Source organism: Populus alba, chromosome 14, assembly GCF_005239225.2.
Source record: "Populus alba chromosome 14, ASM523922v2, whole genome shotgun sequence".
Classification (NCBI taxonomy): Eukaryota; Viridiplantae; Streptophyta; class Magnoliopsida; order Malpighiales; family Salicaceae; genus Populus; species Populus alba.
In genome coordinates, this window is record NC_133297.1 from 16,042,061 (window position 1) to 16,068,430 (window position 26,370).

Genomic DNA, 26,370 nt, shown 5'->3' on the forward strand with positions numbered 1-26,370 from the left:
ATTTTCAATTCAATTTAACCCTCTAAATGAAAATTTGTACCCCTTTAATTAGTGCATTTGTTCACCCTTATTTTTTTAGATACTTTTATGAAATTCATTTTTTTTTTATCTTTTGACATTTAATTTGTTGGGGATTCAGTTTTGTATGATTTTATAGTTCTACATTACTCTCTTTTTTAATATTGATTTTGTGATTATATTCAAGTTTTTTCTATAAGTTTATCTTGGTCTCATAACCTAAGTCACGAGTTTTGCATGTCTTTTTTCAATATAAGTTTTTTTTTAGTTTTTTTATTATTATTTTTCAAAATATTATTCTAATTATTCTATAATTTTTTTATACAAATGAAGTTTATTTTCTTAAAAATAAAAAATATTCATTTTTAAATAATATTGTTGATGTGTTCAACCCTACATAATATTTTCTACATCATGAGTTTATTTAGACAGTTTCATTTGTATTTATCTTTTAAGTTAAAGTTATGCGTTTTTTAGGGTATTGATTTATCTTTTATTGATTTAAATAAATGAGTTCAGTAAACACAATTAGATGAATATCTCATTTTATGTGATTAAATATCTTGATTTGCATTTATCTCTAAATTTTTCAGCTTTTTTATTGGTTATTGTTAACAACTTTTTTTTATTTACATAAATAGTTATCAGTTTATTTAATTAGATGCTTGCATAGACCTTTCACTTTACACTTTGAGTTTTTTATGCGAAAAAACACATTGGAGTAACTGCATACCCAATATGTTTTTGAAAACAAAAATTATAACCTCCAGCGAAGTGCGAGTTAAATGGTTAGTAAAAAAAAGCTAAAACTAAGGTTTTTTCACTATACACCCACACACATTTAACTATTAATTGCAATAGTTAAATTACTATTTTGTCATGCCTAACAAAATTAGTGGCCTTAGAATTGGGGTAATTAGGTCTTTCCACACAAGGTTTATTAGTTATTATAAAATTGACCATGGTAAAAGTTTCCTTTCCTCTTTTTTTTAAGCACAATTAAAATACCATTAAAAACAAAATCTTTGAAACTAGCATCTAAAAACTTTTGTTTTCTTACATCTCCAAGCACAATAAAATAATTAATTTACACTTATAAGACAAACATTTTAAATTTGCATTCAAAGGCTTTTTTGTCTTTTCGACATGGTCTTTTTGTTATTATTAAGTTGAGTGATGGAAATTTAGTCTTTTAACAAACATAAAATATTATTTAAATGAAAACATTGTTGGTGCATGTCATGCAAAGTGCTAGCGAGAGGGAAGCGCCCATGACTTTCTAGCATTGTGTGCGACGCCTCTGGCGGCCACAATTTCTCTTTTATCATGTCGTTGGAATTGTCACGGAATCTTCTTCATTATGAGGTGGCTTGTTGCGGTAGTGACGAAGCGCTTTATCATCAACGAGGCTTTCTTTTTTTTCATCTTTTTTCTCTTCTCCCCTCGAAACTCGTGTTGATTATTCAAAACTTTATAGTTGTCATATTAATTATTGATGTTTCCACTTTAGCCTTTATTTTTATTTTTTTAATTTTGGCCTTTTAAAAAAAAAAATATTTGTTTTCAATTTTGTCTTTTAATCCCAATTTGTGATATATTATTTTTTTTCAAATTGATCCTTATTTTTTTTATTTCTATTTTTTTTAACCATTTTGTAAAATTCTTATTTATTTTTAATTTCATCCTTCAATCTCAATTTATGATATATATTTTTTTTCAATTTGGTTTATACTCATTTGATTTTATTTTTTTTTTCTTTTGCTAAAGTGATTTTTCTTTTTAATTTCACTCTTCAATCAGAAATTTGTGATTTTTTCCTTTTGATTTTATTATTTAATATTTAATTGGTTGATAATGGTGCTTAATAGTTTTTTCAAATATGATGCTTTCAATTTTTTCAATATGTTTTTTACAATCAATAAAAAAAAAATTGTACTTCTATTTTGTTTTTAATTTTTGCCCATGTTTAATTTCTTCTTCTTTTTTTAATAAATTCTGCTTTTTAATTTATTATTCAATTAAGGAATATACTTTTCCGTCTGCTTTTGTTAGTTTAAGTATCATATGTCGATGAATCATCTATTTGAATCATAAAAAATAAACATGTGAAATTTTAGAAAAAGGAAACAAAATTAAAAAAGAATTTATTGAATTATAAAGGAAGAAATTAAATTGGTTTTTATGGGCCTTGGTTCTTATAATTTAAGAAAACGGTTTTTTTTTCTTTTTCTTTTTTGTATTTTCTTTTTTTTTTCTGATCTCTTTTCTAAAATTATTATGTGTATCATTTTCTAGTAGTTTAACAAATGACTGATCGACATGTGGCAGTCAAACAAATAGAATTAAACAAAAAGGTACAACTTTTTTTTTTATATATAAAGACAAAAACCTTAAAAAACTTAAATTTAGAGACAAAATAATGTTTTTTAAAATCGCTTTTTAAAGTTTTTTTTATTTAAAAAAATATTTAAATAATATTTTATTTTTAATATCAGTGCATCAAAATGATTTAAAAATATCAAAAAAAATATTAATTTAAAATAAAATAAATAAAAATTAATTAATTTTTTTTAAAAAATACTTTTAAAACACAAAAACAAACAAAAACTTGTATTAGTTATTGCAATTACAGTGCCAAAAGCAAGAAATTTAGTTTTAAAACCATTGGTAAGCTATTTTTTTTTATTATTTTGTTATAAGAAACGTTTAAAAATAAATTTATAATTTATATATTAATTAAAATTAAAATATTCATTTAATGATCTTAATAATGAAACTATCTAGTAAACTATAAAAGTATGCTAAATTTTATTTTTTATTTTTTTTTAAAAAAGGGCAACCAGCCCCTCTATGATTAGAGGAATATTGAAGAGAAGCGACAAAAACACAGCGATTAGTGTTGAAAAGAAAATCCTAACCGTCTTGGTTATTTGAATTCCAGGGACCAATTGTCGGTGGAGACCACAGAAGAGGTATCTGCTGAAGTGTCACTACCAAACTACGTGGCCCATTACGATACGCCAATTAATTGCCAGCTTGGCTCTCCTCCTTTTTGTACTTTGCTACCGACACTTGTGGCTCCCACTGGCGAGCCATTCATCTAGTTGATAATTATAATAGTAATCTTCTAGATAAAAATCTTAATTAATTTGTAGAATAATTAATAGTTAATAAAGAGTAGGAGAAATGGCGAATCACCATGCATTAAAAAAAAGAAAAAAGAACAATGCTACATGGAGATTAATTATTGAATATTATACCCAATATTTGTGTCTTCTATCTTATATTATTATTAAAAAAATAAATAAATAAAGTATTATGATTTGATTTTTAAAGTACTATGATAATAATTATGGTTTAAAGTATTTTTTTATTTAAAAATATATTTTTTTATTTTTTAAAAAATTATTTTTAATATCAGTATATTAAAATAATTTTAAAAATATTAAATTTAATTTTTCAAAAATATAATTTTAATCCCTTTTCCAAAATAATCTTTGCACGGTGTAACGGCATAATGCCCGTTAAGGTACTTTTCTAAGGGACCCACTTCCAAGAATGTGGGCCCTTATCCCAACCACATGCCACTCTGGCATGTTAGAAAACGCCCAAAAAATAAAATTAAAAATTCCACCACTCCCTCTAAATCCCTCCTTAAAATCAAAGCACTTTCTTGTTGCCTTCCCATCCCAACTCCACAGTCCACTCCTCTCCACCACTCCACCACAATGCCACGCCCACTGCCTCTCCTCACTCTCGCCATCTCTCTAGTCCTCCTTGCCTCCACCACAACTGTAAATGCACACAACATCACACGCATCCTAGCCAAACACCCTCAATTCTCCACCTTCAACCACTACCTCACAGTCACCCACCTCGCCGCAGAAATCAACCGCCGACAGACCATTACTGTCCTCGCTCTCGACAATGCTGCCATGTCATCTTTAATATCCAAGCAGCTCTCTGTTTACACTCTAAGGAATGTTCTCTCTTTACACGTTCTTGTTGATTACTTTGGTACCAGGAAACTCCACCAGATTACTAATGGTACTGAAGTGACTGCCACCATGTTCCAAGCCACTGGTTCAGCCCCTGGCGCCTCAGGTTATGTCAATATTACTGATCTTAACGGAGGTAAAGTGGCATTTGGCGCTGAAGATAACGATGGAAAGCTTGATGCTGTTTATGTCAAGTCTCTCGAAGAGATTCCATATAACATATCCATTTTACAAATCAGTCAGGTTTGTGATAGTACTTCCCTATCTAGCTAATATGGAGTGTTAAATAAATTTCTAGACGACAATATAATATTAATAATATATATATGCGCACAACAGCCTCTGAATTCAGCGGAAGCAGAAGCACCGACGGCGGCGCCAACACTGAATGTAACAGCCATTCTGTCGAATCAAGGTTGTAAAGCGTTCTCCGACTTGTTGATAGCTTCTGGGGCACACACCACATTCGAGGAAAACGTTGACGGAGGTTTAACTGTATTTTGCCCCACCGACCCCGTTATCAATGGCTTCATGCCCAAGTACAAGAACTTGACAGCTCCCCAAAAAGTCTCGTTACTGTTATATCACGGTATCCCAATTTACCAGTCACTCCAAATGCTAAAAACCAGTAACGGGATTATGAACACGTTGGCCACAAACGGTGCCAACAAGTACGATTTCACAGTCCAAAATGATGGGGAGGTGGTGACGCTGGAGACGAAAGTTATGACCGCGACGATAACGGGGACGGTAAAAGATGAGGAGCCGTTGGTGGTGTATAAGGTTAATAAAGTCTTGTTGCCCAGGGAGTTGTTTAAGGCGGCTCCAGAGAAAAAAGCACCGGCGCCTAAGGGGGAGAAGGAGGTGGCGGATGGACCTAATGCCGATGCGCCTTCAGATGAATCGAATGATCAAACGGCAGATAATGATAACGGGGTCAATAAAATGGGCTGTGGGAGATTGGCTGTTGTAGCCCCGAGTTTCTTTTTTGGGGTGGTGATGTTTTTTTTATTTGAATAATTTTATTTTTTAGCTTGATTAAGATTGTGATATTGGAATACAGTGTATGGACAGCAAATGAAGATGGAGCCATCGATACAAATTGATTTGTTGTAGAAAAGAAAGGAAAACGATAACTATGGGACCGTCCCATTTTGTTAGGTTTGGATTCGGGTTTGGGCTTGGATTTACGTGTGGGTTTCCTTTTATTTGCAATTATGATTTCGAATTATGGATGCGTATAATATTATTTGGGTGGTACGTAAATAATTCCCATCCTATGGTTAAGAGCTCCTTGATTTTCTTTATTTTCACTTATATAATTTATTTTTCTCTTCCTTCTAATTATGATGTCTATTAATCTATTCCTAAATTTTAACTCATTGTTGTGTATGTTTACTCCTTGGATTCTTCCGAGAGTGAAGTGACCTCTAGGTTCTTGTAACAAGTATTTGTTGTTATTTTGCTTTTTTCTTCTTCAATGTTTCTTATACTTAAGAAAATTTATGAAGGATTGTTTTGCTAAAGTTAATACGTTTTGATATGGTTTGAGAATAGAATAAAGAAGTTAGCAAACGAATGCATGATGAGCGGATTTCAATCAATATAATGAATGACTCCACTGATCTTGATCAATTATTTTATTTTCTAGTGATCCCATCAATAGACAATGCAACCATGGAGAGAATTGATAATGTTATTTAAAGATGTTTTAATTTGATGCGATGATGTCCAGAGAAATCTATGAAATTTAGAAGCAAGGTTAATGTATTGAATAACTTATTAATGTTTTTTATTATAGCACTTTATTCAAGATGGCTTATAGTCAATACTTGGTGTCTGGTAAGTCAAAGTGAATAGTACCTGCAAAATACTTTATTTGATATATTTGAGGACTCTCAGATGTATAAATAAACATCTTTTTAGAAAGATAAAACAATGATATTTTAGAGAGAGATACTCTAAAAATATATATACACTACAGAATGAAGATTATGAACTTGAAGTTTGAAAGATTCATAGTATATTTATAACTCATGAGTCTTGTCTCTTTATAGAAATGAGGGACTAAAGTGTAATTTTGCCCTAATAGTTTTAATGAGAGAAAATATATTTGACATATACATTAATAAGGGATAAATATCTCATACACAAACATTAATGTTGATGAAAATATGGTAAGCCTGTAGATGACTTTTATATAGTATCTCATACACAACATTAATGTCAATGAAAATATGATAGGCTATTAGAATACTTTTATATACCTAAAGGTGTAGGGAGAGAAGGATCCAAAATAATACAGCTTTGTCTATGGGGGTTGAGCTCTTCTCCTAAGCTAAGTTAATGGCATAAGGCTCCTTTTCAAGGTTGAGTCCATAAAAGTTTGACTCTTTCATAGGTTGACCCCATGGGAGCTAGGCTTTTCTTTTAAGTCGAGCCCATGGCATTGGGTTCTTTCCCAATGCAGAACGTATAAGGGTTGGGCTAAGTCCATATTTAAACCTTTGGTATTTTTTAAAAAAATCTTGTTGTACGAATATATATTTTTGGTTGACGACCCTAAGTTGTGAAAGTTTTAGAAATTTACTCATTTAATATCAATGAATAAAATTTTCATTAAGGAAGCTTGATTAAGTAAAGGGATGAAATTAAAATAGTGGAAAGTTAATAACACTAATTAAGCTAAAAGAAAAGTGTGGGGACATATATGCAAATAAAGAAATATAGGACCAATGGAGTAAGTAAGAAAAATCTATAGCTATATATAAGCATGGATATTGTTCTTCAAGAACACTCTAGTGCCAACCAAAAAACAAGAAATAGAGGGGAGAAATATTATAAGGAAAACCAAATGAATCCATCCTAAAAACACAAAAGAGAGATAGATTAAGTAATCGAAGTGTGATAGAAAGATATTTAGACAAGAAAAATTGGTAAATTCAAGGTCTAAACCCTTGAAATTTTAGGTTAAGGGATTATTGAAGGGGAGGAAGAAAAGAGAGGATAAATGTATTTTTCCAAACTTTCGACCTTCCTTTTTATTTGAGTTGAGAGGTAAGAAACTTCTCCAATATAATTGATTTAGATAATTAGTGTATAGTGTTAAATTGAAAATTTTAGTGTGTAGGGACGTTTGAAATTGTATTCTAGAGTGTTAGATTATATATCTTAAATGTTGAATTACGCTAATTTATTTAAAAAAATTATTTTGTAAGAATTCAATTTGAAGGAATTGAAGAAAAAGTAATTGTCTCTTTTAGACAACGGTTTCAACCTAATAGGAGAAAAATGTTGTTTGGATCATTTAATGCAATTGATATATTAATTGGGTGAATTGTGTTAATTGAATTAATAATGTATGGTAAAGTGATTGGATTAATTGAAAGAAAAAGAATACCCCTACTTAAGGAATGAGATATTTCAGCTAAGACAAACAAACAAAAATTAATTAGGATGGTTAATTTACCATGGAATGTGGTTATTAACCTTTTAATTTAATTAATGATGGATGAATAAATGATTAATTTCAAGGAAGTTAGAAGTGGAATATTATTGCCATAATTATATATAATTTCGATAAAATGAAAATGTGGATTATGTGTGGATGGAGATTTAAAATTTATATAATGTATATGTTGGTACAAGAGAGACTGCGGGTACCATACATCAATAAGGGACAGCTAACAGAGCACAAGTTTCAGGTTGGTGTTAAACACCATAACATTTTTTTAAAATATTTATATAAATTTATGTTATTGAAATCTCATTTCATTTAAAATTCATGTTGTCAAATAATATGTTGAGCTAGTTATCTTGGTTTAGGGACTAGCGCCTGATTTGGGCATATGGAGCTAGTTATTCTGGTATTGGGACTAGTGCTTGGTTTGGACAAACTAAGCTAGTTATCTCAAATTAGGAATTGACATTTGATTTGGGCATGTCAAGCTAGTTGTCCCAATATAGAGACTAGAACCTGATTTATAAAAGTGGAGCTAGTTATCCCGAATTAGATGTAGCGCCTGGTTTGGGCATGTCAAGCTAGATATTATAGTATAAGGACTAGCACTCGAATTGAGGAAATGAGGATAACCAACCTGAATATAAAGTCTTTGCTTGGTTTTGGTCACAAATAAAAGCTCATTTGATAATGAAAAGGCGTTCAAGAGAGGAATAAAATGTATTTGTAACCAAGAGATGCAAAGTCTATCAAGGGTTGATTTAATTAAGTTAAATTAAAGAATTTTTAGCTATTGCATATTTTATCTTATGTTATATTTTGAGAGTGATTAATTTTATATAAAACACATTTCGGGAACCTCGCAGCAGCACATTGGTCCATAGTTGTTTTAGGAATTTCATTTTTATATTAGATTTTGAAATCTAACAAATTGTTAGGTTATTTTGTATGTAAACATGTTCTAAGATGTTATATTTTGGACTTAATTTTAGAATGTTAGAAATTATCATAAATAATGTAATGTTAATTAGTTTGAAACTTGGATGATTTAAATAATGTCTTGCTATAAACTTGCTTTAAATTCTTAGATAGATTATGCCATATACTATACTTCAATTATATTTACTATTAATAATATCCTTTGAAAATTGTTAATAATGAATGTTTTTTACTTGAATCATAAATTAAGGATACTAAAAAAAAATATTATTGTCGGATGATATTGAGAATGTCGAAGTCCTAGAATATGGGATGTTATATTTGTGAGCATATTGGATGATATGAAAAGTTGAAATCTTTTTTTGTAAATTGTGAAAATCTGATTGAGTCGATAATTAAGTAATGAAATAATTAGGGAAAACTCTACATAAATCTAAAAAAAAAAAAAAACATTCCTGCACTTTTAACAATAATATAATATGTATATATATAATATCATGTAATTAAATTAAAGGATGTTACACCATGAGGGCTAGGATTTCCCCAATACTGGGTTTAGGCACGTTGCCTGAGAATATGGGTTTTTACACTTTCAAGGGATTTTTATACCTGTTAAATTTAGGTTTATCAATAGCCCCAAAGTCTTTGTGATACTTTATACATTAACACTTTGTAAAAATATTTGTTACAATAAGTTTGTTAAATTTTCTTTATATGAGAAGAGGGGTGGAAACCCCAGGTAATATACTAGAGAGCACATGTGTAGAGGCATACACTTTGGTTGAAAAGGAATTTCTATGTATGTAAAGGAAAACCACAGAGGAACCTATATTGAAAAAATATTTCTAATAGATTGAGAAACCCATGGAGAAAGAGCTCTTACTTAAAAAAAAAATTATAAAGGGCGAAATGGACAGACTCATGTTAACTCCCCTACTTAGAAAAATTTCTAAATGGTGGAGGGGATGAACTCATGTCTACGCCCATACTTAGAAAAATTTTTAAGGGGCAGAGGGGATGGATCCATATCGATGTCTATACTTAGAAAACTTTCTAAAAGGCAAAGGGGAAGAACTCATGTCTACACCCCTACTTGGAAAACTTTCTAAAAAGTAAAAAGGATGGATCCATATCAACGCCCATACATAGAAAAACTTCTAAGGGGCGAAGGGGATGGATCAAAGAAGAGTTATGAAATCACACTAAGGAGGTTTCAAATTCATCTCTTCCAAAGAGAGTTGTACTATCACACTAGGGAGCTTCAGATCCATCATTTCCAATGAGAGTTGTCATGTCTATCTCATCTTTGAATAATTGTGCAATTGCACTAGAGAGACTGTGATGATATCTTCAAATTGTGCAATCGTATTAGGAACACTAAGTCAATATCATCATCGAAAGGTTATGGTGTTTATCCCATTTTTAGAGAGTTGTACAATCATACTAGGATGACTAATTCAATCATTTCCAAGGTAAATTGTACAATCACACTAGGAAAACTAAGTTAATCCCATCATTAAAAGGTTGTGGTGTATATTTCATTCTTGTAGAGTTGTGAAATCGCACTAGAGTGACTAAAAGTTAATCCCTTCAAAGGTAAATTATGTAATCATACTAAGAAGACCGTGATGATCTCTTTCAAGGCAAATTGTGTAATCATACTAGGAAAACTACATCAATCTCATCATTGGAAGGTTCTGGTGTCTATCCTATCCTTAGAGAGTTATGTAGTTGCACTAAGGTGATTGAGTCAATCCATTCCAAGGTAAATTGTACAATCACACTAGAAAGACTAAGTTAATCCCATCCTTTGAAGGTTATGGTGTTTATCCTATCATTGAAGAGTTGTATAATCACATTAGGGTGAGTAAATCAATTTCTTCCAAGGTAAATTGTGTAATTGTACTAGAAAGACCATGAGGTTCCCTTTCAAGATAAATTATACAATCACACTAGGAAGACTAAGTCAATCTCATCATTGAAAGTTTATGGTGTCTATCTAATCCTTGGAGAGTTGTGTAATCACATTAAAAAGGTTATCATGATCCCTTCCAAGGTAAATTATGTAATCACACTAGAAAGACAAACTTAATTCTATCCTTGAAAGGTTGTGGTGTTTATCCCATCATTAGAGAGTAATGCAATCGTATTAAGGTGACTAAGTAGATCCCTTCCAAGGTAAATTGTGTAATCACACTAGAAAGACTAAGTCAATCTCATCATTGGAAGGTTGTGGTGTTTATCTCATCTTTAAAGAGTTATGCAATCTCACTAGAGTGACCAAGCAATCATTTTTAAGGTAAACTATGAAATTGCACTAGGGAGACCATGATGATCCCTTCCAAGGTAAATTATGCAATCACACTAAGAAGATTAAGTCAATCTCATCCTTGAAAGGTTATAGTGTTATTTCCCAAGTCAATCATTTTCTTGAGGAGTTGATAAGAGGCCCTCAGACATCACCTGAGAAAATAAAAGATTGTTTTTAATAAGTCATTCATATATAAGAAATTAACATTCTTGTTCTCATTAGCTATGGTAATTTTTTATTTGATTAAAATGTCAGGCATGAGGTAGACTTTCTTTTCTCTTGGATGGTTTTCAAATATACTTCACATGTTTTACAATTTGAACCAACATCTCACTTATACTTGTTGAGAGCTTTTTAAAATCTCAAGGCTCTAACTACATTCGTGAAGTTGGCAAATACATATACCAAATCTACTAGTCTCACTAAGTTCATGGGCAAGCAGAAGAAATCATAATCTGACCTAGTGCAATCAAATTATTACATAACATTTCCTAACTCTTATTGAAGAGTTGCTGAAGCTCTGATGGATCAGATGTGCCAACAATTGTTGGGAGGTTTATGACATGTCTTATTCCAGTAGTGTTTTGATTATCTGACTTTGATGGTTATTAAGGATGTCAATAAACCAGTTCTAAACAATAGATGGCTTATGAGCAAGACTTATATATTGGATAATCGTTTAATCTCTTAATTCTAGCAATCTAATCTATTTTCCCTGGCCAAGGTAACTGGTAGTCGGTACTTGGTGCTTGGTAGACCAAAGTGGCTAGTAGATGGTACCTACAAAAAGTCATATTTGGTAGATTCAGGGACTTTCAGATGCATAAATAAGTATCTTTTAGAGAGACAAAGCAATGATATTTTAGAGAGAGATGCTATGAAAATATATGTGCAGTAGAAAATAAAGATTGAGAACCTGAAGTTTGAAGGATTCCATGTGTATTTACAGTCTATGAGTCTTGTCTTTTTATGGAAATGAAGGGCTAAAGTGTAATTTTTCTCTGATAGTTTTAATTAGAAAAAATATCACTGACATATACATTAATAAGGGATAAATATCATTTACATAAACACTAATATTGATGAAAATATGGTAAGCCCTTATAGGACTTTTATACAATATCCCATACACAACATTAATGTCGATGTAAATATGGTAGGCTTTTAGAAGACTTTTATACACTATCTCTTACACAACATTAGTGTTGAAGAAATATAGTAAGTCCTTTGAGGACTTTTATACATCTAAGGGTGTAGGGAAATAAGGATTCAAAACGTATCTCTTCCTCTAGGTTGAGCCCATAAGGGATGGGCTTTACCCAAAAATTAGGTTCAAAGTATAGCAAGATAAAAAAAGAACTATGCATGTTTACTTGTAAAAAAAAAAAAACTCTAGAAAAGAAGCTTTCATTGTCATTAATGATAGCGATAAAGTGAATAAACTTGAAAGTGAAAATAAATCATTGAAAGAATAGCTAGACAAGTTAAACATTCCTTTAGCTAAATCACCCAAAGCTCATAAATACTAGAAAGCATGCTTTTGAATCAAAGATGTGCTTTTAATAAAAGAGATTTAGGCTACCAACTCAAAAAGAATAAAAAATATATTTTAAAAACTACTTTGTGAAAGTCAAACAATCATAAGATCCTAATTATATATGCAAATATTGTAGAGAAATAGATCATTTGATGTATGCATGTCCAATTAAAAAGGACAAACTTTGTAATATAACTTGGGTTCTAAAAGAAACCATTTCTAACCACAAAGGACCTAAGAAGATATGGGTACCAAAAATCTTATCTTGACTTTTATGTATAAGAATCAAATGAGTATGGGGAATGATTCTTGAATAGTGCTTACTCAAGATATATGACTTTATTTTTAAGCATTACTAAAATCAATGGTGGAAAAGTCACTTTTGGAGACAACTCAAAAGGGAAAATCATTGGAGTTGTCAATATTAGAGATAAATCTTCACATTCAATTGAAAAGGTATTTTATATTAATAACTTAAAGCGTAATTTTCTTAATATTACTCAATTGTGTGATAAATGTTATAAGATTATAAATGTTACCAAAATCATGTTGTTCGATTCTTGAAAATAACGAAGTAATCTTTGTAGGAAATAGATAAAGGTAATGTTTACAATAATAAAATTGATGCATATATGAGAATAGAAAGTTGTCTTATTACTAGTATAAATGATAGTTTTCTTTAGCATAGAAGACTAGGTCAAAGGTCTTCCACATATTGCATTTAAAAAAGAAAAGCTATATGATGTTTGTCAAATGGGCAAACTAGTGACAACCTTGTTTAAAAGCAATGATCACATATCTTAGCCAAAAGACCATTAGAATTGCTATATATTGATCCATTTGGACCAACTAGAAATACAAGCTTAAGTGGTAATAGATATGTATTTGTGATTGCTGATGATTTTATAAGATATACATTTGTTTTGTTTTTAAAATTAAAAGATAAAATTATTTATGAATTTGTTTAGTTTTCAAATAAGATTAATGTGGACCTAATGTTTAAAAAAAAATTCCAATTTCATCCTCAAATTCTTTTTTTCTTACAACTGCATTGTTTTTTAGCTAAATTAAAGGGTGATTGAATCAAATTTCTAAGGATGAAATTAAAAAATAGAGAACCAAAGCAAAAGAGGCGTTATAAATTGATAATGGTTTCAAAGTTCATACAAAAAGTTTAATTTAGTACTCATACTTTAAAAATAATAAATATTTGGTACCTCAATATTTTCTCAATTGAATTTTAGTATAAAAGTTTATTTTATTAATTTTTTATTCTTTAGTTTGAGAGAAGAGAGAGAGAGTGGTCACTAGATTCGAGTATAGAGAGAGAAAAATATTGTTGATACCGATTTCGACCATCAAAACAGTTGATTTTTGTGTTAAATAGTTCCATTTTATAAGGGAGGTTCATATTATATGATTTTAACAAAAACTTGAAAATGCTTAGAAAAACATATATAAGCTTGGAAAGACATTTCGTATCGGGTTAATTTCAGGTGTTGGGATGATTTTTTAGGTTTTTTAGGCCATTGATAGATTTATCATGGTTCCTAGGTTTTTTTTTTTTGAGATATTTTGGGTTTAAAATAGGTTTTATGACAAAAACCCTTCTGCCATAATTTTCCGAACACAAAAATGACCAAATTATAGGAAAATCAAATGATGTGTCATTTAATTTTTTTTATTTTCAGAAAAAATTAGGGCGGACGACATGTCGTTACCCTAGATGAAAAAACAAAAAAAAACAGACCTGTGTGTGGACCCAGATAAAATGGGTTAAGGGGGCTAGTCTAGCTTACCAAGCTAAGCAGCGCGTGATCTTTTCTTGTTTTTCCAAATTATTTTAAAAAAAAATTAATGTGTTTTTTTTATTTCAAAATTATTATTATTTATTTATATTTAGATTAATACTTCTTCTCTCTTTTAGTTTTGTTTATAAAATCTCTTAAATTACATTTTTTTTTTGTTATTTTGTATGCATTTAATTTCCTAAGAGATGTTTTCAATTCATTTATAATTTTTTTAATCATTTTTATAGATGAACTTTATTTTTTAAAATAAAAAATATTTATTTTCAAATGCTATTTCTAACATGTACAGCCTTTCATAATATTTTTCCAGTTTTGTTTTATTCAATGAATTTAATAGGTGTCTCTATTTATATTATTGTTTGATTGAATAAAAAATCTATTTTAATTAACAGATTTAGGAAACACAATAGGAAAAATGTCCCCCCTTGCAAGATTGAATATCTTGATCTATACATGTTTCTTGATTTTTTATGTTTTATTTTTTGTTATTGTTTTTTATTTTATTTTTTTATTAACACATTGTTCTGAATTTATTTAATTACATGTATGCATAAAAAATTTTATCTTCATTATAATTTTTTTAACTACAAAAACATGTCGAAAAATCTTGTGTATATAATTTTTTGTGTTGAGAAAATTTTTTATTTAAAATGATTTTTATATTTGATACTATTATCCCATACCATTAGAGAAGACAACACTATACAACCATGTTGGTAATGAGACAAAGGCACATAATAGGGATCTAGATGCATTTTTTGGCATTTTTTAGTAAACTAAAAGCATCATACAATAAAAAAAAAATATGCCAATGAATTGCAATATTAATTATAAAAATAAAATTTTTAAGTTATAATTTCATTTAAAATGGAAGGACTAAATTTACACCACATCCATTTAATAATTATTATTAACATATACTAAAACACCTTGGCATGAACAATGAAATGCTTTGACCTTTTACAATTTGATCCTCGAGGTTTATTAAAAAGCCTTGGCATTTTCATTGTAGCAGTGAACAATGAAATACTTTGGCTTTCTAAAATTTGGTCTTTAATAATTTTATTATTATTATTTTGCGAATTCATCCTTCAATGTTAGGTTGAATGGGTTTTAGACTTCATAATTTATTTTTATTTATTTATTATGGAATTATCTTAGTCTTACGACCCAGGTTTGATAGATTAACACTAATTGACTCGACAAAACTTTTTGTTCTTTTTTCAATTGAGTTTTTTCTTAACTTCATCCATCAGCATTGTGTTGATTGATAATTTGACTTCTTTTTTTTTGCTTTCAATGGAGTTATCATGGTCTTATGACCTGGATTACAAGTTTTGCGGGTTAACTAGGTTAGTCCAGGTTTTTTTTCCTTTTCTAATTAATATTTTTTTCAATTTCATCCTTCAATATCGGCTTGATTAAGAATTTGACTTCATATGTTTTGTTTTTCTTTCTATAGAGTTATACAAGTCTCATGATTTGGGTTTGACAAGTTAATCCTTCAACATTAAGTTGATTGAGGATTGTGCTTCATAATTTTTATATTTTTTTTTATGGGGTATCACGATTTCATAATCTAGGTTACGGGTTAACCTGATTTTAATCTATTTATTTTTTAATTTTCGTCTTTCATTCATCCTTCAACATTGGGTTGATTGAGAATTAAACTTCATAATTGATTTCAACTTTCTTTTTGTATGATTATCCTAGTCTAATGATTAAGTTTTTGCAGCCGAACTTGGGTTGACTCGATTCATTTTTCTAATTAAATGTTGCTTTTAATTACCGCTTTCAATATTGGGTTGATTGAGAATTAGGTTTAATGATTTTTTTATTTATTTTCTTTCTACAGGGTTACCAAAGTATCATGACCTGAGTTGAAGATTTAGCAAGTTAATCTGAGTTGATCCGAGTAAATCCAAGTAGATCTAATTTGTTGTCGTCTCTATATAAAAAAAAAAAAAAACAATATCATCTTGATTATTTTTAGTCATGCTATATTTTTATCATTCGTTTAAGTTATTTTTAGATGTTCAAAGTTGATTATGTCACGTCAAGGTAACCTACACATAATTGTTTTTGCTAGAAAATATGTTTTTGACACCTAAATATTTTCTTATGTTCAAAAAAATTTAATTGAATCCATAGTATAACATTCGCAATTATCTAGTAATAGTAATATCTATTTATTGTTCAAGTTTGATAACAATATATATATATATATATATATATATATAAGGTAAAAAAATTATATATCTCAAGTATCTACTTGTGTATTTGGTATTGTAATATGATATACTTTTTTTAAAGGAATAATTTTCAACTCCATCTTCAGGTCATTGCCAGGTTTTCATAAGAAACTTGAGGAAGAGATGGGTGGCAAGTCATAGCTGCCATGCCTGGAAATTTCTATGGGAGGCTTTTTCCAGCTCGTTCCCTTCACTTTGTTCATTCTTCTTACAGTCTCCACTGGTTCTCTGATGTCAGCCATTCAGCTATAGCTTACAAGTAGTTAGTAGAATAGAATTATACACGAAAGATTGTTCAGCTTGATCCGAATTTTCAAGTATCAAAAAACTGATTTTGATTCCAGAAAACGCTGGCTCCCAGCTGTCTGAAAAACAGACCATGTTCCTTTCTGTTTTTAATACAAAAACTAAAGCTATTTTAATACATTTTCTGTACGAAAACACAACTCATGCATCAATGGCGTCGCATGCAAGTTCAGTTTCTCACAAGCAAATGCTCAAGCTGTAACTTAGCTAGATCGATCCCATTTAGTGTGTTATGTGCCCAACCCATCCACTCTGCATTTCTTTCTGACAGGGAAATCTGGAATCCATTGGTTTTTGGACATGCTCATAAATGCCAAATTAAGTTTAGTGCAGTGCATTTTCTGTTCAAACATTGCATAAATTGTGCTTGCTCTACCAGGTGCCGAGAATTCCACTGAACAAAGGGAACATTTACCTGGCAAAGACAAGCCCTCCTGTGTCCACAAAGCATACTTGAATCAGTTTGAGAAAGACTTCACAGCAATTTTAAAATCCCGGTCAGAAGAGATGATTCCTGGAGGTTGTATGGTGCTTACCATCTATGGAAGAGATGAGAACAATGATTCTTCTGTCAAGTACAGCCCCACCATCTGGGATTTTTTTGGGATGATGCTAAATGACATGGTATTAGAGCTAGGTAACCACGCTCGTAAATCACAAAGGACCATATTAATGTTAATGCGAACCTCGTGATTACGTGGTCACGCAACCCACACGTAAAGATACCAATTTCCGGAAAGCCAAGTAAATCAGGTTTGATAGGAGTGTGACACAAAGATAACTTGTACCTAGGCACTAGCACTATTGAAAATGTAAACCCCCACCCAACGAATATTGATTCGCGAACGAGAAGTATAAGGATGACACCACGAAGCCAGTTGTTCTTCGATAAGTCGTTTTCAGTTCTTTAGAGAACCAAGGAAGGAAAATTATCCCACCAACACACAACAAATGCAACAAAGAAGTTTATTGATCTAAAAATTGTGTAACCTTACATATTTGGTTATGCTTTTATTTATACTGCCTCTAGACTTAAAGAAACCCTAATGGACCCCCCTTAATGGACTTATATGAAAGTCATTTACAATTAATCTAAATAAGTAATAATAACCAAAAAACTAAGAAGAAAATAATAAAAATCCAAAAATTATCATCCTAAATATGCTAGAATCAAAATCCAAAAATTATCATCCTAAATATGCTAGAATCAAATTTGTGTTGCTGCCCCCATTCCTTTGATGTCCTTGATTAGCCCTAGCTCTTGTCATTGGTCCAATTGACACCTCCAATGGATCGTTGGCATGATTATGCTTGGTGTTGGGCTGATCCGCATCAAATGTTGTTAAATCATGGACTAATAAGTGTAGAGGCACTCGAAAATACTAAATTAATGTCTCCCTTTTGCTGATTAGTTGATTTGGTGCTTGCTGTGCATGCAGGGATTGATCTAGGAATCGAAGCTGGACTCCTTCAATATTCCATTGTATGGAGCGTTAGCTGAAGAAGTAAGAGATGTGATTCAAGCAGAGGATCGTTTACCATCAAACGGCTTGAATCCTTCCATGTAAGTTGGGATGCAAGCATCGACGATCGTTACAGAGATACGACGGATAAGTATACGAAAGGCAAGTGCGCAGCCAAGAGAATCAGAGCTATTATGGAGGCCATACTAGCAAGGAATTTTGGAGACGAAATCGTTGATGTTATGTTCCAAAGATTTTCGATCAAGATAGGTGAGTCCATGGAAACAGTCAATGGTGGATACAACAATCATGTAGTTTCCATGGCTAAGGCATGAATCCTTCCTTGGATTTCTCAGTTGTCATCGGATTACGACTCTCTCGGTTTTAATTATTATATTAACTTTTCAATAATAATATTCTAATGTTAAAAAATCTTTTTATACTTTTTTGCAAAAAAAATATAGTAAGAATCACTATTCAATTAGTTAATTAATTTTATTCAATTTATAGAAAAAAAAAATTGTTTACTCTAATTCATTCATTTTTATTTGTTCCAAATTATCAAATTGTATAAAATGATTTATTGTTTATTTTGAGATACTTACTTTTTCATATTAACTTGATGAAATGAAAAAAACGAACTTTTAATACAATTACATTTTTAAAAGTCTTCATCCCATCAATCTCTCATTTTCAGAGAGATGGAAAATTGACTGAATATTGCCTATGAGATTAAGATTTTTGTCTCAATCTTCATGATCAAACATGTTTCTACCCCAACTATCTTCATCATTTTAATCTTGAAATAATAACCAAATAATTCTTAAAATTGTGAAAAAAAACATATATAAAAGAGACATAAACATGTTTAGTAAAAAAAAAAAAAATAAAGACATAAAATAACATTTTATTCGGGGTTTTTTCACGGTTTAATTTTTTTTATTATTGTTTTTTCCGGTTTTCTCGATTTAATTGGTTTTTCGGTTTTTTTATCACTCCTGATTACAAGTTAGAATATATATATATATATATATACACACTTAGCATTCATAGTAGAATTTATTGTTGTTGTTTTAAAAGGACTAATCTTAGCCATTATTCTCTCTTTTTATAACCATAGACACATTTTTATAACAAAACATCTCTCTTTCAAAATTTAACTCTTATACATAGTCAACTCTTCACTATCATGACTCATCTTCTATTTCCCACTCCTCTAAGAACTTCTCTATCCTCTTCCTTTTCATATGCAATCTTTTTTGTCCTGTCTCTCTTATGAGAGGATTTGTCAACTTGCACTGAAACTCTCTCCTAAACTTTTATTTTTTAGACTTCATACCTTGCATCTCTTGTTTTTTATTTCGCCTCTCCATCCACTCACTCTTGAATTTATTGTCTTTATGATTTCTTTCTCCCTTTATTCAACAAATATGCTCTAACTAATCTCTTAAACATGGTGAAAAACAGCTCCCATATCACAAGAAAAGCCCTGTGCTTTTGATTTACATTACAATACTTTCAATACATGTATAAAAATAACACAAGAGACTCGAAGGATAGCTATAACATTAAACATGCACTTGAAACAACAAAAAAGACGCGTTAAATTGACAATACATACCTGCCTATTTCCCAAGAAAGTTGACAGTATTTTGCAGGTCAAACGTTGATGTACATGATCACGTTGATGTACATGATCGATTGATGCATCTCTACTGATTAACAAACTCAACATAATATTATCAAAATATACACAGGAAACCTTATGCAGTTTCAAAGATCATTTCTCTCGTTTACCACCATAGGAAATCAAAACTCATTCCATAGAAACAGCACACATTAACACATGATCATTCCCAGACATCAACTTCCAATTGCATCCACACAAGGAGTGAAAAAGAAAATGTCGTCAAGCCGGTCATTACTAGGGGAGTTTCCGCCGCACACCAAGAGCCCCTGGTTGCCATTTAGGCAACCGCCAGCAAAAGCACACCAACCACGAGGCCCCGGATGATCATCGGAACCCAGCCCATCATTCAACCTCTTCCAGATTAGAGTATCAGTGTCCAATGCATATGCCTCACTTGCAAATTTTCCAGCACCAAGGTGGCCCAAGTCACTAGGGTCTACTTCTCCACCAGATATGATTATGTATTTCCCAATCCCGACCGTAGAAAACACACTTCGAGCCGATGGTTTTTCCCCGCTCGTGTCGACTTGAGTCCAGGTTCCCTGGATCGGATCAAAGCAATGCACATCATTTGTCTCCACCCCGGAAAAACCATAAACAACCCATATCTTTCCCTGAGCCACAGCAAGCCCAGTCCCACCTCTGCCCTTGCAATTGTCACCTGGTGTGGGATGCTTGATCCACTTCTGTTCAATCACATCATACTCCCACAGATCATTAAGCCGGCCAGCAACACCACAGCCACCAAAGATGTACATGTGTCTGTCATCGGATGCAGTTGAATGGTAGCTCCGGTGAGGGGGCCCAGCATCACCATTTGATAGTAGAGTCCACTGATTAGTAGAGGTGTCAAAAGAATAAAGCTCATTGAGCTCCTTATGTGTGGCATCCCTGCCACCAAACACATAGATGGTTTTGCCAACGGTGGCCATTGTGACTCCAACACGTGGTGGAGGGATATCTCCAGTTCCATCAGCAACGGACCAAGTTTGACTCTGGAGATTAAAGACATGAAGTTTGTTGTCAACAGGGACACGAGGGGCAAACTCGCCGCCAAAAGCATAGGCCTCGTGTCCTACTAGGGTTATGGCATGTGAACTCCTGGCTCCTAGCCCCGTTCCTTTCTGGTTAAGCTGATACACAAATTTCAACAAAATCCAATTATATTAGAGTTGGTGATAGCTTGAGATTCATCGGATTTCCTAGTTTGTTCTACCTATTGACAATTGTAATCAGATTCAGTTAAACAATCACAACTAAAATAGATTCAACCCTAAAACACAAAGGGTCGAATTACCATTACCTACTTCTACACTTCAGAAACAAATACTACTGTTGATGCTTAAACTGTTGCGAAGATAACTCTTACAGTTGAAACAAAAAACAAAAATCACCATTATCAATTATGATGACAGAGATATATGATAAAAGAGTAATATTTATTAATCAATCAAGGGGTTGGAGAAGAAACAAGAAAGAATTCACCACATATCATAGTTGATGAAACAGACTAATTCAATTCAAATTAATTGGGACCAAGAAATTAACACACCAAAACTACAACTAAAGATTTCTTTTTAATAGTATGAAACTTTGGAAAGCAAGCAAAAGAGAAGTAAAAAAGAACTGATTACCTTGACCCATTTGCCTTCCACCAAAGCCATCGTGCGTGTCGGGTGAAATTCTTGATGTTTTTCGATGGGCAAATCACCTTAAATTTATAGAGGCTAACAACAATGTACGGTCATCTAGGTTACAACTATGTATATACACTTAGCTTTCCTTTTATTTACCAAACTGCGTCTCTTGGACTGGATCGGATATTAAATTACAAGATTCCTTCTCGGCGGCAAGGGACGTGCCGTTCTGCTACCCTGGCCCCTGTCCTCAAATTTTTTTTAAAAAAAAAAAATTATTTAAAATTAATTTTTTTTTTAATTTTATAACAAGTGTATGATGTCTGTGTTAATTTTTTAATTTTATAGCGAGCATGTTGTGTCTGTGTCATTTAGACTGCATGTTCGACACCACCTGGAGACTAAATCTAATCTCTTATTGTCTTTTTAGATATGCTATCTTTTTTTTTTTAATAGTATGGTATGAAGATATATGGTGGTCAAATTATCATTTATAGTTTTTTTCTCTCTCTCTCTTGTCAAATAAAATGCTAGATTGTTCGTTTTGTTTTTTATATTTTAATTTCAGTTTTTATTTTTTTATTTTTTATTTTTTTTATTCTTATTTTTTTTTATAGAAGTTTTTTTCTTCTTAATTTAGCTTTTCAATTAAAATTTATCATATGTTTTTTCTTCATTTTGGTACTAATTCTTTTGATTTTTAATTGTTTTTCTTGATCTTTTTGTTAAAGTTTTTTTTTGTTCTTTCAATTGCATCACTTAATCAAAAAATTTGTTGTTTTATTTTTTTTTTTCAATTTGACCTCTTTCTTTTGATTTGTTTTTTCTTTTTGTTAAACCTATTTTTCAAATTCAATTTAATTCTCCAATTGAAAATTTTTGTTTGCCCTCTAATTATTATTTTTTTATTTTCACCCTCATTCTTTAATGGTTAGTTTATGATCTAAATCAAATCTAGAAGGTTTCTTTACCTACATCATGGGTTTTGCTTATCTTTTTATTAATATAAGTTTTTTTAAAATTGTTTGCTTTATATTTGATTTTTCAGAATATTATTTTAATTTGTTTTTATAGAAATAAATTTTATTTTTTAAAAATAAAAAATATTTATTTTTAAATAATATATATAATATACATAATACTTTTTAAAAAGTATGAATTTACTCTATCAATTTCACTTGTTTTTATTGATGTCAGTGACTTGGACTGAGGGAGGTAGCTTGCTTTCTTGACAAAGATCATGAAGTAATTAGAAGCTCAAGCTAAGACTAAAAGTTAGTGTTCAGAAGCTCAAACTCCGAATAATAATATATTATTTGAACAGAAAAACTTGAGCTTTAACAAATAAAGAACAGCAGCAACTTTATTAGCAATTCAGACAATAAACAACATACATAAATACAATCAAATAAATTTTTTATTTTATATAATTAAATATCTTAATTTATATTTATTTAAAAAAATTTAATTATTATTAATGATTTTTTTTCATTTATTTATATAAATAGTTATTAATTTATTTAATTAAATATTTGCATAGTTTTTTTTATTTACATTTTAATTTATTTTTTTATGTAAAATACACATCAAAATTACTTGTATTTCTATTTAAAAAAAAAAAAAAAAAAACAGTTACAACCGCGACGGAGAAATGGTTAGATGAGGAGTGAGTTGTTGAGGATATCCTGCGATTATCTGGTGGTGGATTTTCTGGTGGAGGATTTTCTTGGACGGTTCATAAAATATATAAAATGGATGATCCTTGGCCGTATATTATAAACTTACTGATAAAAAAACTATATTTACATTAAGAGTGCGCTACTAATTTATTTATAAGATATTTCTTAAGATTCCTTTTATATTGTTAAGAAATATATATATATATATATATATATATATATATATATATAAAAATTCAAGCTCAAGCTCAAGCTAATCTTGTATGGTTTCCAAAAGACATCCATTACTCCTTAGCTGTTGCCTAAAACAATTTATCCCTTAAGCATACAGGGAAAAAATATCATTTTAATTTTTTTTTTCAAGGCTGATTTGTTTGTTCTTAATAGGGTGTTTGGGATTGTGGTGTAAGGTATTTTTCAAAATATTTTTTTGTTTGAAAATATATCAAAATAAATTATTTTAGATTTTTTTAATTTTTTATATTGAAATATTAAAATCATTAGAAAACTTTAAAAAACTATTAATTTAATATGTATTTGAAAATCCTAAAATACTTTTGTCAAACAATTAAAAATAGAAACAGAACTTACGTCAAACATCACTAAATTTTCTATGGCTGCTTTGTTTCTTGTTAATTTTTCATATGGTCTTTCCTTCAAAAAAAAACTAATATTGTATGTGTCATTCCTTTCATTTAATTTCATTCAACTAGACAAAAAAAGATTTTATAATCAAGAAAGAACAATTCCAATGAAAGAGAAAGAGAGATTAAACTTAAAAAGTATATTTTAAATAACTCATATTGATGTACTAACATGTCATTTTTTTTTATTCCTTTATTTAATTCATTCCTTCATGTGTTATTATCTCTAATGGATGTCATATATCTCTAGTATTCTTGCATTATGTAATCCTATTGAAGTCACTTCTACTCAATGAACAATATAAAGTATTCACCATCTATAAATAACAATTTCTTATCACCATCATTATACTAATTTCATTTTTAATTTTAGTAGGCTTGTGAGGTTCATTTTTAATAAATAGTCATACATCATAATCAATAGATTGAAGATATAGTCATTACCATCAAAGAAGATGACCTCGAGGTTGATAATCCTTCATTTTGAATATTAAAACTAATGGTTATCATTTTACTCAAAATCTAAGTAAACTTATATAAATGAGAGTTAAGTTCTAATACCAATTGTTGTTCTAGGAATAAGGCAACAATAACACGTAAGGGGTGAATTAGATGTTTCACTAGTAATAACAATTATTGCAATTAACTCACTTAAACATAATTAACACAATCAACAACAATATAATTAAAGTGGTTAAAGTAAAGAGTATAGGGATATAAATTGTAAACTTGGTTTTTAATGTAGTTCGGTAAACCTACATTTACACCTCAAACACCAAACTTATCTCAAGTATTGTATTCTTTACTAATTCAAGTCAAAGATTACAATGTCCTTGATGAATCCTTACCAAACCCCTTTTCATCACTTGGAAAAAATATCATATTCAAAATTTTTTCTCTTAATGATGTACCTCGCCATTACCCAAGAGTTTTTCACTTAAACTCTTAAAAGATTACAATTGTTTGAGATGTAAAAACACTCTCTCAAAGAATAGGCAATGCAATTGAAGCTTATATCGTTATATCTTACTCAATAACATTTAGAATATATGAAGGTGTTTAAGTGTAGTGAGTGTAGAAATTTATACTCTTGTGCAAGAATATAAAGGTTTAATACACAAATAAAAGTATGATTTAGGATTAATGATTTGAAGTGGTTTTTGCTCTTAAAATAGCTTGTATATTATATATATTCAATTTGTATTTTTATTTATGCAATTAGACAAGATATAAATATGTTTCTAGCAAAACTAGTCATTTTATAGCTATGTAATGTTCCTCTGACAGTTAAAATGATTGACCAATTCAAATTGGTTAAGTCAATCAATATAGTAGAAGGGGATGAAAGAGTGTCTCTGGTTTATTGGATGACATACCTTCTTGTTGAATGATATCATTAACATATTTATGTTGACTTAATAAAATGCCCATAGAGATGGTTTTTACTTCAATGCCTAAGAAATAGTGCATAAGTACCTAAATCCTGAAGCTTGAATTATGAGCTCAGTAAAGTAATCAATCAGTGGAGTAACTTAGAGTTACTCCCGGTCAACAGAATATCTTTAACATGCACAAGTAAATGGAATAAAGCACCACTAAAAGAGAGGATGAAGAGAGAGGAGTTAGCCTTGAATGCTTGGAAACCAATGGAGAGTAGAAAGTCACTTAATCATTTATAGCAAGCCCGAGGTGCTTACTTAAAACCATATAATAATTTATGAAGATGACATACATGAGTAGCAAAAGCAGAGTGAACAAAACTAGGGGGTTGGTCCATGCATACCTCTTCCTGAAAGATGTCATTAAGGAAAGCATTGTGAACATATAATTGATGGATTGACCAACCATTCGAGACAATGATTGTAAGTACTAGCTGTATGGTGGAAGGCTTGATTATAGAACTAAATGTCTCAAAATAATCAATCCTCTCTTATTGAGTGAACCCTCAAGCCACCAACCGGGCTTTGTATCTCTTAACACTACCATTGGCACGTCGTTTGATCTTGTAAACCCATCAACTTCTAACCAAGTTCATAGAGGGTTGGTAAGGGACTGGGGTCTATATATCATTATCATGCAAAGCCTGGATTTCTTCTAGCATAGTGTGTTGCTAGGATAATGAGTGATGTGCCTTCTGGAAGGTGAAATGTTTGTATGTAAGGGAAGATGAATGCCCTAGAGCAGAGATGACACTCCTAGCCTTCCATGGCCTAAGAACAGTGGTGTGCTGGCAAGGAACTAGAGGAAGAAATGCTAGAGCACTATTGTTTAAGACCTACTGAAGATCAAAATGCAAAAGATCAATGATTAAATTCAAAGCAAGAGGAGAAACATTAGGGAGACATGTTGGTGAGGTAGCCAAGTCTAAACAAAGCCGAGAAGAAGTGTCTAACAGTGGGTGAGCTAACACGGAACCAGTCTATTACAATGTTAATGGTTGTGGTGAAGCATGATGAGACGTTGGAGCCAAACCTGTACCGGGACATTGATCAACAAAAATATATGCATGTGGAGATAAAGGGAGCGGACTAGCGCTCATGAGGGGATTCAAAACAAGGGCAAATGAGGCTGGTGCAGTGGAGGCAGGTTAGGCAGGGGAAATAGAGGCAGGAAACGATGATAAAT

General features: G+C 30.8%; 2 protein-coding genes and 1 pseudogene across 2 annotated transcripts; 2 read left to right on the plus strand and 1 right to left on the minus strand.

Moving 5' to 3' along the window:
- Positions 1-3,680: 3,680 nt before the first annotated feature.
- On the plus strand, positions 3,681-5,303 carry LOC118045744 (fasciclin-like arabinogalactan protein 2). Its single transcript, XM_035054486.2, has 2 exons — positions 3,681-4,259; positions 4,356-5,303. The coding sequence occupies exons 1-2, from the start codon at positions 3,747-3,749 to the stop codon at positions 5,034-5,036; spliced, it is 1,194 nt and encodes a 397-aa protein (XP_034910377.1). The 5' UTR covers positions 3,681-3,746; the 3' UTR covers positions 5,037-5,303.
- Positions 5,304-16,122: 10,819 nt separating this feature from the next.
- Positions 16,123-19,167, plus strand: LOC118049013 (probable caffeine synthase MTL2; annotated as a pseudogene).
- A 403-nt stretch (positions 19,168-19,570) lies between these two features.
- On the minus strand, positions 19,571-21,673 carry LOC118045658 (thiohydroximate-O-sulfate sulfur/sulfate-lyase (nitrile-forming) NSP5). The gene is made up of 2 exons (XM_035054382.2): positions 21,420-21,673; positions 19,571-20,918 (listed from the first exon to the last, which is right to left on the minus strand). The coding sequence occupies exons 1-2, from the start codon at positions 21,447-21,449 to the stop codon at positions 19,959-19,961; spliced, it is 990 nt and encodes a 329-aa protein (XP_034910273.1). The 5' UTR covers positions 21,450-21,673; the 3' UTR covers positions 19,571-19,958.
- Positions 21,674-26,370: the final 4,697 nt, after the last annotated feature.